Consider the following 16,586-nt stretch of genomic DNA (forward strand, 5'->3'; position numbering starts at 1 on the left):
TTGGAGCACGTATTTGCAGGGCGGCGTCTGTGGCTCCTATGACACCGTTTAGGGACGACAGCCAACTAATGATGCATAACCACACGATGCTTCATTAACTATACATCAAGTTTTTATTATGGTTGGATCTAGTAACCACACAGATGTTATATAAACGCCAAATCACATACTGTAAAATTCTAATTTAGCAAAACAGTGCACTTATATGTACACAAATAACGTCCCTAATATAAAACAATAAAATTCTGGTTATATTGCAGCAACTGTATAAACTGCAATAATGCCAGCACGTTTCTTGCAGGAGCATTTGCTGTATCAAACTTCATTCTACTGCCGAACAGACCAGTACAGACAAGTTGCCCATCTGTTTGGTCCGACTGTGGAATGGTCGTTATATAGTTACATGCAGTTGGTACCGTTGCTGAAACACTGCAGGTCCCAGGAGCGCGTGAGGAAGAGTTTCTGTTTGTCCTGAAAGTTCTCACCAGCACAAAACTGCGACTTCTCTTTCGTAGAAGACAAGTGGGTGGGAATACTTAAGTTTCAGTTTTTTTCATCCCGTGACAATGTGGTTCACACATTAATAACATCAAGTGCTTCTGGTTGTCACCATAATCATCACGGTCTCAAGTACTCCCAGAAGGCTATGCAGCCGATAGGTTGTGTAAAAACTACTTCATCTTCTTGGTTCTTTCAGTAAAGTCACGTAGAATGGAAATAAAATAAAAAATAAAACAATAAAATAAAATTCTCACGACGTTTCGGCCACAACACAAGTAGCCTTCTTCAGGTGAAGAAACAGGACTGTCCAGAAGACAGCGCTTGAGTGAACACTGCCAAGCATGGACAGCGTCTTTTAAGCCGTGTAGGAGGAATTAACATGAATTAGCATGTTAATGAGGGACAAGCTTTGGAACGGAGGAGGGGGGGTTAAAAAGAAAACCGCCACGGTGCGCTGCTCTGTCCTGTGTTGCGTTATAACTATGCTATAAACTGGACTACTATACAATACAATATTATACCTTCCAATCTAAACTACATGGTATAATGCCATCCATAGACAAATCCCACCCTTGAATTATACAATGCGTTACTATACACTACCCTATACTTTAGACTGTAAAATATTAGACTTGTAATATTACACCGTCTTATTCTATCAACCCTACTGTATACCACACTGCTGTATATTCATTATTCACTATACAATTACGATACTCTATATTGTAATTGTATAGTGAATATACAGCAGTGTGGTATACAGTAGGGTTGATAGAATAAGACAGTGTAATATTACAAGTCTAATATTTTATAGTCTAAAGTATAGGGTAGTGTATAGTAACGCATTGTATAATTCAAAGGTGGAATTTGTCTATGGATATGATATTATACCATGTAGTTTAGATTGGAAGGTATAATATTGTATTGTATAGTAGTCAAGTTTATAGCATAGTTATAACGCAACACAGGACAGAGCAGCGTACCGTGGCTGTTTTCTTTTTTTTACCACCCCCCCTCCTCCGTTCCGAAGCTTGTCCTTCATATTAACATGCGAATGCATGTTAATTCCACCTACACAGCTTAAAAGACGCTGTCCATGCTTGGCAGTGTTCACTTAAGCGCTGTCTTCCGGACAGTCCTGTTTCTTCACCTGAAGAAGGCTACTTGTGTTGTGGCCGAAACGTCGGAAGAAATTTTTTTTATTTTTATTATTTTATTTCCATTCTACGTGACTTTACCGAAAGAACCAAGAAGATGAATCCCTGCAGTCACGAAAGCTTTAAATCGAAATAAAAACTACTTGTGTGTATTTTATGTAGAGACACGTGGGAGGAGGCGTTATTTATTGTATTAACGTTCTCCACAACGGCGCTGTGTTTTGTAACACGTCTCAGCTTGCTTTAGAAGAGTGGAACGCCATAAAAAGTGCTACTGGAGCAGAGTTCCACCCAGCCTGTGTGGGGCAAACACCTTAACTGCAGATGTTGTGCATCTCCCCCGTGCGTGGTGTTACTTGTGAAGCTGCGGACCGACCCTGTGTCACGCGGGCTCCCGAGGGGTCCCTCCCCCCTGCGTGAGGACCGCTCTTAGTGCAGAACGACTGCCACTTGCACAGTCAATTTCCATGGTAGGGTCACGGAACCCACAATTCACAAGTTTTAGAGCCTTACACACCAGATTATTTGTACCGACTCTACGAGCATTGTTAAAATGTAAAAGGCTTCACCTGAACACAAATAGATAAATGCATCAATAGCATGTAGTCGCATAAACAAAATAGTTTGCTCAGATTGGAATAAATAAGCATTCTTTCATTTGCTTCCAGAGCATCACGATATTAAATAAATAAACTAGAAACCCTCTACATTTAATGCTCGCAGCAACTCATTTGACTGTCTGCTGGTGCGTCTTCTGGTGAGTCTTCAAATGGCAAAACTGGGAAAACCCTTTCCCACACTCTTCGCACACATAGGGCTTCTCTCCAGTGTGTGTCCTCTGATGCATCTTTAAGTTGGAAATAACCTGGAAAGCTTTCCCACACTCCTGGCACACGAATGGCCTCTCGCCGGTGTGCGTCCTCTGATGAGTTTTCAGGGTGGAGATGCGAGAAAACCCCTTTCCGCACTCCTCGCACATGTACGGCCTCTCTCCCGTGTGGATCATCTGGTGGCTCTGTAGGTGGGAGATCCTGGAGAACGCCTTTCCGCATTCCTTACACACGTACGGCCTCTCTCCAGTGTGCGTCTTCTGATGCATCTTCAGGTTGGACATCTTGGTGAAGCCTTTTCCACACTCCTCGCACACGTACGGTTTCCCTGGAGCACAGCCATGCGGGAATAGGGTTAGCATTTGGCACGATTAAACAAAGTAGAGTACGGTTTGTTACATCATCCTTTCAAAAGTACACACACATCCCTTACAATAAATCCACAGCCATAATCTTTCCACTGCTGAATGAAGCCCTTCCCACATCACCATCCCTTACAATCCTGCAATACCACAATCCAAGTTGCTCCTGAACTTCCCTCCCTCCACGTCACCTGGGATATCCTGCTGTGTCGTCTATGATCATTAGTTTTCTCCCTCCGGTCACACGGCATGAACTGAAATGTAGATATTCCAGTAAATTCAGCTGTTCATGTCTCTGGCAAAACACTGAAGAGACGCCAAATATTTTGACACTGATTTAAATCCCTGGTGCAGTCAAGCTGTGTTCATCCTAAAGCCCACAACAAGTGTTTCCTACAGCTATAACTAGTACAGCTATAACTAGTATGTTTGTTAAACTTCTTTCGCACTGTACGTAGCCAACCGTGCTAATCGGAGGTGCGGAGAAAGGACTACAAACTAAACACAAAGCAGTTCGACTCTCGCAAGCGCACTGCCTCTCAATCACCAAGGCCTTGTGGAATTCGTCAAAGTAAAGAGCCGCCTGATACCAATCCCACACGCATGGGATTGGTATCAAGGTGCATTTCGTGAGTTTGGGAGATAAAATTGCAAATTATCTGAAAAACTCTAATCAATTCAAACTATAAAATTTACTTAAGGCAGCCCATGCAACATGAGTACTATCTCACCTGTAAAGCCAGTTTCTGTCTTAACCTCCACTTCTTTCCACCTGTTGTGGGTAGTCTTCCTTCTTTTCTGTCTGATGAAATTGTCTTTAGGGAAGCCAGTAGCATCTGTCATAGAAGAGGGATGACATGAAATGAATACATGAACCATTATTAAACACCACACAAATTACCATCACGAATGTCTTAACTCGGCCTCCTGCTCCTCTCATTACATCTCCCACTTGGCAAAATTAATCTCCGGTTTTAATGTCGACCATCACGTCGATGCCGAGCACACGCAACGCTGCATCACCACTGACCCCATAAACCCCGCCTCTGTCCACTCTCATATCCGGCCTTGACGTGGTCTCGGAAGGGTTGTAACTTCCTCCAGCTAAATGTGGCCAACACTGAAGCACGCCTCGGCAAAAAGTCCACTCATGGTAAAAACTCCAATTTGAGCCTGTACATCCTAAACTCTGACACGACACTGGAAAAGTACGTGCAAAACATGGAGTGGTCATTGACCCCGAGCTCTCTCATTCTCTTCCCACACACCCCAACCCTGCGCATCATCTCCTCGACTCCTGCAACTCTCTTCTCTACAGCCTTCCCAAATCCCTTGAGACGACTCAAAAATGCCACTGGCAGACTTTTCACCTGCACCTGTAAACGAGACCACATTACCCCAATACTCCGATCCTTCCACTGGATCCCAATTCGAAGGATCGCACTCGCTGTGTTCAAAGGTCATCCATGGGCTCGTCGCTGCCTACCTCCTCCCTCTCATCTCATTCTATCCCACCCCCCGCCACCACAGACGCTCCACTCCAGCAACCAAGGACTTCTGCTGAAGCCCCAATTCAAGGTGAAAACATGACAGGCCTAGATTAATTATCGTTTATGTTGCTCACATGTTGACATTGCAGACTCCAAAATCAGATTTTTCACAGATTTGGTGAAAAATGTGTTGAAAGTCAACATATAAACATGTAAAAAAATCAACAATCTAAATTGTTTCCAATGTGAGACAAGAAGGGTTTGCTCCGAGTCCTTCCCTTGTAGTGGAAACCACGACATTTGGCAAGGGTAGGGGAGGTGAACTCCCCATCCTCTGTGAGTGGGGTATGCGGCATGCTTTTGTGTGGCAAGCCTTCTCTAGTCACGCTAGTAGTGCATTAACAATGCACTACAGGCAAAGCCCTGCGCAACGGGGAAAGTGTCGAGCTATTAAAATTACACAGTTGTTAAGTTGCTGGCACAATGGGATTACACTTCGCAATCATCGCCCCCGACTGGAAGACCGATTGCAGGCCAGGTGCTAAATTACCTTGTGCCCACAGTGACAGCTGAAGCTGGGGTGCCCTTTAAAATGTGTTGAGATGGGAGATGTAAGTCGCTTACTCCACCAGCGTAAAGGAGGGCGGCTGTATCACTTGTGCGCGAATGATTAAGGCAATCATCATTACCACCCCCACTGCCACTCTTACCTGAAAAACTCGTTTCAGCCTTCACGGAAACTCCCTGCCACCGCTCGTGCATGGCTCTTCTTCTTTTCTTTCTAACAAAATCTTCTTTAGAAATTCCAACATAGCCATCTGTTATAAAAGAGTGCATCATCAAATGCAATGAAAGACCATGTGTTCAACATCACGCAATATATTTTTTAGTAAGTTGGTGTGAGTATGCACGACTCTAGGAGCCTACCAGAAGGCTGACTCCACTCCTCTTCCACTTCCGGGACTGACGGCTGCCATTCGGAACATTTAAACCTCGCAGCTGTTTCTGTGAAAGAGAAAAAGAGAATGCAACAATTGTGCTCAGCACGTCCTGCAGCAGGCAGCCAGACACTGGCTGAGCACAGAGACCACACACAACCACATCCTTGAAAGTTACTCCCAACGAAGTTAACATGTTTGTAAAGACTTTCAGAGTCTGAGAGTCCAAAAGAAAATGACGTGCACACTTTACTCAGCCCTTCCATGCGAGTTGACCCAAGGACACACATGTCCAATGTTATTATAGTTCCAATGAATATAAAAATATACCCCATTTTTTGTTGCCAGCTGATTAGTAATAAGTGAGTCGCATGACCAGCCATTTGTTTTTTTCATTATGTCCTGTGGACCATCTCCTGACAAGACAAGGGTGTCTCAGCAGATGAGGCGATTGGTCCCAAGAAGAGGCATGAAATGCCTGAGCGTGTTTTCCAAGACCAGGTTTATCATCAAACCGTGCCACAGGTCTCATGTGACACTGCTTCGCCTTTGCACCACCACAGTAAACCATCGAGTAGCGCTGCCATTCCCTCGGCTTTCACAAGATCACGGTCTTTGTTACCTTTACAACCCCCAATCACCTACATCCGCGGCTCCCTCGTACGGAGATTAAAAAAATCACCCAAGACTGCCATATCTTTCTCGTTGCTATGGATGAGCAATAATGCAAAGTGTAACTGCGTGTTGCAGTGGCTGAGCCAAGCATACGCAGCACGTGCCACCAAGCAGCACAACTAACATCACATCAGTGATGGCACTAATGGCAAAGCTACCCGTAAATATTAAATATATTTTTCATCAAGATTGTATCGAAGTCACTAAACACCTACATTAACTGTAAGTTTATGTAGGAAACCATTTATAAATGTGAGACTTGTACTGTAATATAACAGCTAAAGATGTAACCAGTTAATACAATTCGTGTAACTTAATAAAAAAAAATTATAATCAGTAACAGAGGGAAATGTTTACTGTTTTTGAGACCAGGGACTCATCATTCCATTCCCAGTCACAAAATTTGGATTAATGTAGTGTCTAAAAGTGCTGTGTAGAAACAGTGGGCATGTTTTACAGAGGAAAAAGGAAGGTCTTGAGCCTGAACTTGAATAGGGACAGGAAGTCAACAGCACGGACGGCAGGAGGAAAGCAATTCCAGACTATGGGCAGAGGAGAAGTGACTTCCCGCTGAGTGAAACCAACAGGGGACTTTAACAGCAGCCTTGGTTGAGATCGAGATATCTGCAGGCAGAATGACACCCAGGTATCTGCTGACCCTCGTGAGCACGGGGTGAGCGCGGGGTGAGCACGGGGTGAGCACGGGGTGAGCACGGGGTGAGCATGGGATGAACACAGTGGCGCAATCTGTGCTCTGCAATGTAGTTTTCCAACACGCAAAATGATGTCAACATTGCCTGTCGCATGGGGTGGATGCTAGATATTTAATGGACTTGCAAGTTTGAAATGGGTTGTGGCAAGAATGCATTGTAGGTATCGTCAGTAAGAGGAAACGACGGACGACGTGCAGGCTGGAGGTGGTCAGATTGCCGAGACGGGCAATGGCGTGGCACCCAGAACTCGGCGACCAACGGAAGACCTAAATACAGCGTGGTGATTGGACTAAACGCAGACTCTGCAGTAGGTCGTGTATCACGTATAGGTGCAATATAAACTGGAGGTGTGGCGCCACCTGTACAACGGTTGCGGGATCTGGTGGAGGGGCATGGAAAGCCATGATAACGTGGTGCCCTTGAGCTAAGTGAATGAAGTGGCACAACTGCTCCTGCAACAATCAGTAAAGGCAGCAGCAGCTGCAGGACATTATGACAAAGGACTTGCCAAGTTAAATGAAAACAAACGTAAAAATCAGCAGTCTAAGTTTTCCTGAAGGCCAATAACAAGACGCGTGGGGGCATGGGATCAACGCGACGAGCTGCGGAAACTGACTTGAGTATCCGTCCGTGTCGGGTGGCTCTCTGAGCTGAAGGTCTTGGTGTTGATTTCTCTCGGGATCATCAGTCCTTGGAGCGCAGCCTTGGGCCTCTCCGCTCGCCGCCCCCTCTATGGAGCACAGTTTCTGTACGGACAGCGCGAGCTCGTTACTCAGCCTGCCCAGCAGCGACACGAGCACGGCGAGCAGGCTGCCCAGCGCCGGATCCGTCTTTCCCGGCGCCACACGCGCGACCTGGGCGAGCTGCTGCAGCGTGGCGTGAAACTGCGAGGGCGGGTGCTCGCACGCCGGGCCCAGCGGCTCCACCGCAACCCCGTGGTCATCGCCGGCCCCACGCTCCCGCGGCTCGGAGACCACGGCCTCCTCGGTGGTCACACCCTGTGCATTGAGCCAAGCGGGGAAGTCCGGGCTTGGCTCCACGAGTGCCCCACCGTGATTGCCTGCCACGACAAACACGACACCAAGAGGCGCTCACAATGGGGTGGCCGGTAGAGCAGCTGTGACCAAGCTGTATTTCTAAGTGATGTCCCATTGTACGTATGGGTTCTGTCCCACATGCAAAACACTCACCGAGTGTCCAAACACTCCAATCTAGAACACTCTTTAAATTTGTCTTGAGACTTGGCGAGCTTTTCCAGGGTAAATTAACTTACACAAAATACAACTCGTTGTCAATGCACTGGTGGGTGAAGGCCTCCCCTCCCCAGTGTCGGAATGAGGCTTGTTTGGACATTACTTCACCACGCTGTTGAGTGCAGGTTGGTGTAGAGGGACCCCAGGACCAGGTATATATACAATTGTTTATAAACTGATTAAGTTAAATTACTTGAAGTCTCACTGCCAAGAATTTGTCACTCCCCTCTACAACTTGGTCTGTTTTCTGCACTTGCGAGAGTTTAGTCCCAGTCACTCTTTTTTTTGGAGAAAAGAGCAAAACAAATGTAGTTTATACTCTTTGGTTCTTTCGGTAAAGTCACGTAGGTAGAAAAATAAAATAATAATCAAATATATCACGACGTTTCGATCGCAACACATGCGGTGTTACACATAGACATGACATTAACTTGCTAATCCCCCTAATCTCTCTGCCTAATCGCTCTCTCCCTAATCTCCCCCATTAACACAACTGACAGTGCTTGCGTGCGGGGATGTAATTCCTTTCCAGCTCAGACCCCGCCTGCTTGCTCTCCGCCACATATATAACCTCTTGTTGTAAACAGCTCTCTCACTGTGTTCTTCCTGGTTCCGCAGTTCCACTGCTGGATTATTTTTTCCGCCTGAAGACGACCGCTTGTGTTGTGATCGAAACGTCGTGATATTTTTTTTTTCTTTTCTACCTACGTGACTTTACCGAAAGAACCAAAGAGTATGGATTACTGCAGTCACGAAAGCTTCAAATCAAAAATCATAGTTTACACGATCTGGATCAGTATAACGATTCACTACAATATTAACTAAAGCAGTTCAAACGCAGTAGGAATTTGTTTAAACGCAAATATTTTTTGCTCTGCGGGAATTCCACACAGACTCCGAGCCACTTTCTCTGGAGTACTTTAAATAACATTGTCTCATTTCCACAGGGACTCACAATCCCATTTCTCCAACATCAATGTTCCCTCCATTGTAGAAAAGGCAGCCACTATTTAAACACATGGATTTTCCTCCTTTCTCCACTGCTGAGTCTAACTATGCTACAATTTATTTATCCGAGTTCTGTGTGCAGTCCAACAAGGAGACCATGGGATGTATGCAGCAACAGTAACATCCATAGGGCATCCTGTCCCTACCCAGTGATTCTGAGGACCCAGTACTAGTCAACCTATTCATGTCATATATTTCTGTAGCTTAGTTTATAATTTGTGTTGTTATCAATCTGGAAGTGATCTGGCTGAGCCGATTTGAGCTGCAGGGAATATAATAGTTATTATGTTTTTGTTCTGATTGCGCTACTTTATTGTTGTACTTTGTTTTTGTGTTTTCTTTTGTCACTTTGGTGACCCAGGTCACTCTTGCAAATGAGATGCCTATCCTGGTCTCTTGAGTGCTCACCTGGTTACACAAAATCAATGTGGAACTTGGTCCCCTGCTCCTTCACCTCCCCAGCCGGTGACCTGATTCTGCAACCAGAGCTGCTGTACTGGGGGGCATCCAATAATATTTAAATATCGCATGTTTGCCAGATGTACAAACATATTTCAAAATAGGATTCCAAGCAAAACCTATTTGTGTCATCAGTTATTTTGCATCAAGTTGGCAAATGACTTGGTTAGTGTAGTTAGGCATGTGAACATTATAAGAGTGAGTTATGCACGCAACCGAATCAGATTAGTGTGCTTCCTGTTAAGTTATTTCTACTCAATATAAATTCAACATTTGTTTGCACATGGAACAAGTTTTAAAGATGGATATATTGTAAGAAGAAAAGTAATTATTATTTTCAGCCCTTTGTTAATCTACTGCTGGATGAAGACCTCCCCTCGCCAATGCCAGTCATGGGGGTTTTACCATATTTCACCACACTGGTCAATGATGCTTGAAGTTGAAGCCCAAGATCAGTTCAGATATCACTCACTGACATTAGCCAAGGACAGGAATCAAAATAAACATCAACAAGTGCAATGCGCTAACCACTGTGCTGCCACTCGCCCCGCAAGATGAATAGCTGAGTTCTAAACATAAGGACCCATGAAAAAAGGTATTCATCAGTGGTCTTACATAAAATTCAAGAGGTACACATTTATAAAAGTTTAAATGTCCTGCAATAACCGCTCCTGGTCACCTGGATAAACATTTGAAGCAATTGTGGGGTGTTCTAAAGAAATACCTGACAGCTTGGACTGAATCAGTGCTGCTGAGATGATGCGCTCCCTGAAGGTCTTGGGGTGGATGGGTTGTATATAAAAATAGATGGATCCACGGATATGTATTGTCTGATTATCAATGTTATTTATATGCTCCACAATGACGCCAATGATGCACTTGATTTACGTAAATTTATCAACACTTTCCAGGACACACGTTATTGGTGATCGTCGGTCACCTTCGCCCGTAGAGCCCTTGGGAGTGACGACAGCAGTGGCAAGTGGGGCACACGCAGAGGACGCCGCACAGAGATCAATGGTGCCCAGCTTCTGCGCGGAGAGCAGTAGCTCATGGTTCACTCTGCTCAGCAGAGCGACGAGCGCGTCGAGGAGGCTGCCCAGGTCCGCGTCGGTCCGCGGCACCGTAGCGTCCGATTGCGTTCCCTCGCCGTCGTCGTCATTCCCGGTGCCGCGCGCGGCCTGCGCGAGCTGCTGCAGCGCGGCGTGAAGCCGCGAGGGCGGGCGCTCGCTCGCCGTGCCCTGCGGCTCCACCGTAACCCCACGGCCATCGCCGGCCCTGCTCTCGTGCGGCTCAGAGCCAACGGCCTCCTCGGTGCTCACACCCTGCGTCTTGAGCCACTTGGGGAAGTCTGCGCTCGGCTCTTCGAGGTTGCCGGCGTCGGGGCCTATTTAGTTAAAGACAACACCGACATATAAACTGCAGGGAAGGACCCGGCCACTGAAAACACAGTGCACAATTCCATGCCATACCCCTGTAGCAGAACATAAACAATGACTAAATATTAGCGTGAACGTTAAAGTCACAAACCAAAGAACAAGGATGCAAGATGTTGCAAAGAAAGCATATTCTGGTTCTGTGAGTGTCAGAATCGAGTCCCACCCCCCCCCCCCCCCCATAACTCTCCATGTTGAGAGCACAAGTTGTATCCCAATTCAGGCAGAAGCCTCAATTCTGGATGGTTTCCTTTCTATGGCAGGCCTAAATTCTACTCTAGAATTCGGGCCAAGCAAAAATATGAATTTCTGGGGAAGGCCTGCCCTACTCCTGTGATAACAAGTTAGGAGCAAAACCATGGAAAAGAATGTTTTCATTTGTACTCGAGTACAGGACTGACCTTCACTTGAACGCTGAGTTTCTGTAAGGCAAGGATGTTCTCCACAAATATCTTCTGAACGTGCCGCTGCTGTGTCCTGAGACTCGCTGTCGGAGGGCATCCCGCTGCCCATGGCGCTCAGCCTCTTCTCGGTCAGCAGGAGCTCCTGACTCAGCGTGCTCAGCAGAGTGACCAGCACATCGAGCAGGCTTCCCAACGCCGTGTCCACTCTGGGCGAGGACGCGTCCGACCGTGCCCTGATGGCGCCGGCGCTTTGCATGGTTCTCAGCACCTGGCGCAGGACGGCGTAGAAACCGAAGGGCAGGCGGTCGCGTGCCGTGGCCAGCACCTCTTGCCCGACTTGCCCGTCGTCGGCGCACGCGCGCAGCGTCCCGTAGTCGCGGATCCCCAGCTCCGTGTCCATGGCCTGGGCCACCTCCGCACTGATGCCCTGCCCCTTCCACCACGTAGGGAGGTCTGACGACGAGTCTGTCGCCATGCTTCAGCCTTGGAGAAGAGAACACTGATCGTCAATAACCGTTCAAATATTTATATCATAACGTCCCCCTTACATGTCGTAGAAACCACCAGACTCACTAATCTTTCTCTTGTACGTCGAGCCCACCACAGCAGGCCTAGCACACCATCTTGGCGATTTAAATTATATGTTTGCATAGAGAATATGTTCTCGATCAAGATAGACTGATTTGCTGCTACACTGTACATTCCTGTCAATTGTGGAAACACAATTCAACTAACCAAATGAAAATCATTAAGACCAGGTTTTGGTATTAACGTGCCCGATCTCGCTTTGTAAAGCAGTGCCCCCACAACCTCCGCATTTATGAGTTACCTAAAACCCTGCTAACACCTTCCAGGTAGCGAGTGGCCTCTTGCGATCCACATAAACACCATCCACCGAGTTGCTCAAGAGCACCACCACCTGTAAACATGCAGGCACTGCCCCGGTATTAAAGAAATGCACAGCAGCAGGGCACGTACAGCCAATCACACCAGCCGCCATCACCTCGCAGTCACCTGGCTTACTTAAGGCATTGTCATTAGTCGAGATCTCTCCACCATTTGACGAACGCCTTCCCAAGCGGTCATTCTCCCAAGATCTTGTGACAAAATAATCCATCTAGCAGCTGCACACAAGCGGGGTTCATTACTCCGTCTCCGTGGTGGATGGGCTCTAGGGCGCATGTTCTCTTTGGGCTACCACTCCTTTGTCCTCAAATATTGCAACATTATTGTATCGGTTTGATCACGGTCTGCCTTCAAAAGCTGCCCCAGGTACTCTACACACATCTCTCCCTCTTATCCGCAAATTAAGACAAGAGGAAGAACGCACCGGGATTACGTTTTGATCGGCTGGAGCTGTCGGATAACTCGAGTGTGGGATGGGGGGGGGAATGTCACCCGGGGGATTGCTGGCAGTGAGAACTCGCACCTGTACATCGGATGTGATACACGTGTGAACCTGCGCACATGCGAAACTCACCCAGTGCCGTGTTCATTGTGTTCACGGGGCAGTGTGTTGTGTTCACGCGTATGGAGGGTGCCGCACTCGCGGCCGTGCGGGACGCACCTGGCTCGGCGAGACGCGCACAGCCTGGGAGAGGTGGCGGCGCCGCCGTGCTGATGAGCGAGGAGAGTGGAGGCGCGCTGCTGATGAGCGAGGAGAGTGGAGGCGCGCTGCTGATGAGCGAGGAGAGGTGGAGGGGCGCTGCTGATGAGCGAGGAGAGGTGGAGGGGCGCTGCCGATGAGCGAGGAGAGTGGAGGCGCGGTGCCGATGAGCGAGGAGAGTGGAGGCGCGCTGCTGATGAGCGAGGAGAGTGGAGGCGCGGTGCCGATGAGCGAGGAGAGTGGAGGCGCGCTGCTGATGAGCAAGGAGAGTGGAGGGGCGCTGCTGATGGGCGAGGAGAGTGGAGGCGCGGTGCCGATGAGCGAGGAGAGTGGAGGCGCGCTGCTGATGAGCGAGGAGAGTGGAGGCGCGGTGCCGATGAGCCCCACGCGTCGTCGAAACCCCGCACCTCCACCACGGAGATTAGCGGAACAGCTTCGTCGATTCTCTGTCCTGCGATATGCGCATCGGATCGCGCGTGCGGAATCGTTTTTTTTTCGATCCGCGCGTCTTGCCGACGCGTAGTTTCCGCGTCTCAGCGACGCGACGTAAACCCGGATCGATTCGCGGATCGTTTAGAGAAAAATTAGCGACGATATTATGAATCGTTTGGGCGTAAATCGTGAAAACCCTGCTACTGTAGAAAGCTGAGGGAAACTCAACGACTCTCCACTGCTGGATGACGGCCTCCACATTCTCTCCACTGCTGGATGACGGCCTCCACATTCTCTCCACTGCTGGATGAGGGCCTCCACATTCTCTCCACTGCTGGATGACGACCTCACCATTATCTCCACTGCTGGATGACGGCCTCACCATTATCTCCACTGCTGGATTACGACCTCCCCATTATCTCCACTGCTGGATGACGGCCTCACCATTCTCTCCACTGCTGGATGACGACCTCCACATTCTCTCCACTGCTGGATGAGGGCCTCACCATTCTCTCCACTGCTGGATGAGGGCCTCACAATTCTATCCACTGCTGGATGACGACCTCCCCATTATCTCCACTGCTGGATGAGGGCCTCACCATTATCTCCACTGCTGGATAACGACCTCCCCATTATCTCCACTGCTGGATAACGACCTCCCCATTCTCTCCACTGCTGGATGACGACCTCCCCATTCTCTCCACTGCTGGATGACGACCTCCCCATTCTCTCCACTGCTGGATGACGACCTCCCGATTATCTCCACTGTTGGATGACGACCTCCCCATTATCTCCACTGCTGGATGACGACCTCCCCATTCTATCCACTGCTGGATGACGACCTCCCCATTCTATCCACTGCTGGATGACGACCTCCCCATTCTATCCACTGCTGGATGACGGCCTCGCCATTATCTCCACTGCTGGATGACGGCCTCCCCATTATCTCCATTGCTGGATGACGGCCTCCCCATTATCTCTACTGCTGGATGACGACCTCTCCATTATCTCCCCCATTATCTCCACTGCTGGATGACGGCTCCCCATTATCTCCACTGCTGGATGACGGCTCCCCATTATCTCCACTGCTGGATGACGGCTCCCCATTATCTCCACTGCTGGATGACGGCCTCCCCATTATCTCCTTTGCTGGATGACGGCCTCCCCATTATCTCCACTGCTGGATGACGACCTCCCCATTATCTCCACTGCTGGATGACGGCTCCCCATTATCTCCACTGCTGGATGACGGCTCCCCATTATCTCCACTGCTGGATGCCGGCCTCCCCATTCTCTCCACTGCTGAATGACGGCCTCCCCATTATCTCCCCCATTATCTCCACTGCTGGAAGCCGGCCTCCCCATTCTATTTACTGCTGGGTGAGGGCCTCCCCATTCTCTGTCACCCTTCTGCACGCTTTTCCGATGCCACAATCCAAATTGATGAGGAATTATAAAATAGCTGAGTGAACAATTCGCCTGCTACTCGTATGTACGCATTAGATTCCTTAGCCGAACGTTTATTGCTCAACTGGCACATCTCCAGTGTCCAATTCTGACTTAGAGCGTATAGCTACACTCCCACGCCAAGTAAGATGGAATTCTAAGTAGGCATTGTCATCTGCTCACCAAACATGGGATTACGAACCTGGGGGCTGAGTACAGAATTATTTAATTGATGTTAGAGATAAGACTTCTATTAACTCCTATTCAATAAGGGCGTTAACACAATTAAACATGGTAAAGTTAGCAGATATTCAGAGTGGTCAGGACCCCTTATAAATCGATTGCAAATGTAAAACATGAACTGATAACACATCAGCAGACGAAATTGGTGTTAAAAACATAAATACTGTAACGAACAAAATGAACACTGAGTACAAATACTGAACCCAGCCACAAACTGGCTGAAGCGCAGTGCGAGAACGTCATGCCGGCCACGTTGCATGGGGGGCCATATTGCATGGGGGTTGTCCTCCTGGCATCTGATGCAGGAGGAGCGATGGTAACAATCCCGACAACAGCTGCCATGCCCACAGCATGACACTCATTAGGACACCGTATACGCCTTGAATGTTTAAAAAATTCTCTTACATTTTAACTTCCAGGACTTGACACATTTTAGATGCATCGTTTTTATTTGGGCCCGAGGAAAAGAGTTAACCGCTCCGATGGTTCATTTTAATCCAGTCTTCAAGACCACAATGCACCTGCCCAGCTGCACTTTACTTCACTCAGGATCCTCACCTGTCGTCTCCCAACTATTCCCAGAGCTTAGCTGCCCGGCTGCCTTTTGTCCGTCCAATTCTGGATGGGAGCCTTCCCATGCCTTGCAGGTCATGAGGCAATTTGTCCATATTGGTGTGGTCACCCATCCAAAAATCTCGCAGCAGGTGCCCTCAAAGGCATCGAGTAGTGCCCTGATCAATCTCTAGGGAGGACACTGCAGTCGCATGCCAGGGTCTGCCGAACTCTGGCTACAATTGTCCATCGATTCGACCGATGAGCGGCTTGACCTGCTGAGATAGCCAAGCCCTGCTGCTGCAGTGGTGCAGGTGGCGTTGACGCATGTGGAGACGGTGCTGCACCTGCAATGTGTTCGCTCTGTGGCCACTTCCCCCAACTGTTAGTTTTGCCACAACTGACATGGAGCTTAGTTTTTTTAAATGCTTCGATTTACCTTCAATACACATCAGAAACTTAATACAATACTGTAGATTAATTTCAGGAGTGATGTTTATTACAAATATTTAAATTAGGTATCTTGATTTATTGGAAAAAAGAAACTGTTATTTGTTCTAATGCAGTCGTGTGTCGTTTGTTCAGAGTATGTGAAGTGCAAGTAATGTTATCGTGCTCAGGTGATGGACGTGGGGTCTGGTAACACTCTGCAATGGACAGCGCTGTAAAATTTCCATTTCAACAACACAAGCACCATCTTTCCTGAGCAGCAACACCCCACTGCCGTATTCTATATGCATCCTTTGTACCAGTCCTTTCCTGTATGTGGTTAAGCATATCCCTACATTTTGTGCATCACAATTGCAGAACACTGTGATTGAGGGAACATACTGATTGGCCTTTATACTGTATTTACCAAATTGTTTCTATTTTGGTTAAATTTCATGGCAAATGATCTTCATGCTGCAGAACTATCGATTGTTAAAAGGCTGCTGTGACCCAAATGGTCAGTTATTCCCATCCACTGTACTTGAATCGACATCAGATGAACTGTCTTACTGGACTATAGTATTCACTCCCATATTTACTGAAATGCATTTCCAACATAAAAGCATACACCTATCATTATTTTACTTCTGCA

The 16,586-nt window shown here is 47.8% G+C and overlaps 1 protein-coding gene across 2 annotated transcripts; it reads right to left on the reverse strand.

Moving 5' to 3' along the window:
• Positions 1-90: 90 nt before the first annotated feature.
• Positions 91-13,305, reverse strand: LOC116947922 (uncharacterized). Of its 2 annotated transcripts, none has more exons than XM_032964240.2 (8): positions 12,794-13,305; positions 11,224-11,709; positions 10,327-10,773; positions 7,283-7,726; positions 5,268-5,345; positions 5,051-5,158; positions 3,582-3,686; positions 91-2,816 (listed from the first exon to the last, which is right to left on the reverse strand). In XM_032964240.2, the coding sequence occupies exons 2-8, from the start codon at positions 11,699-11,701 to the stop codon at positions 2,386-2,388; spliced, it is 2,091 nt and encodes a 696-aa protein (XP_032820131.1). In that variant the 5' UTR covers positions 11,702-11,709; positions 12,794-13,305; the 3' UTR covers positions 91-2,385. The 2 variants fall into 2 exon arrangements, with proteins under 2 accessions (XP_032820131.1, XP_032820132.1); XM_032964241.2 differs by having other exon boundaries at positions 12,707-13,305.
• Positions 13,306-16,586: the final 3,281 nt, after the last annotated feature.

This window comes from Petromyzon marinus, chromosome 31 (genome assembly GCF_048934315.1).
Source record: "Petromyzon marinus isolate PM22_M1 ecotype Great Lakes invasive population chromosome 31, UKy_Petmar_22M1.pri1.0, whole genome shotgun sequence".
Lineage (NCBI taxonomy): Eukaryota > Metazoa > Chordata > Hyperoartia > Petromyzontiformes > Petromyzontidae > Petromyzon > Petromyzon marinus.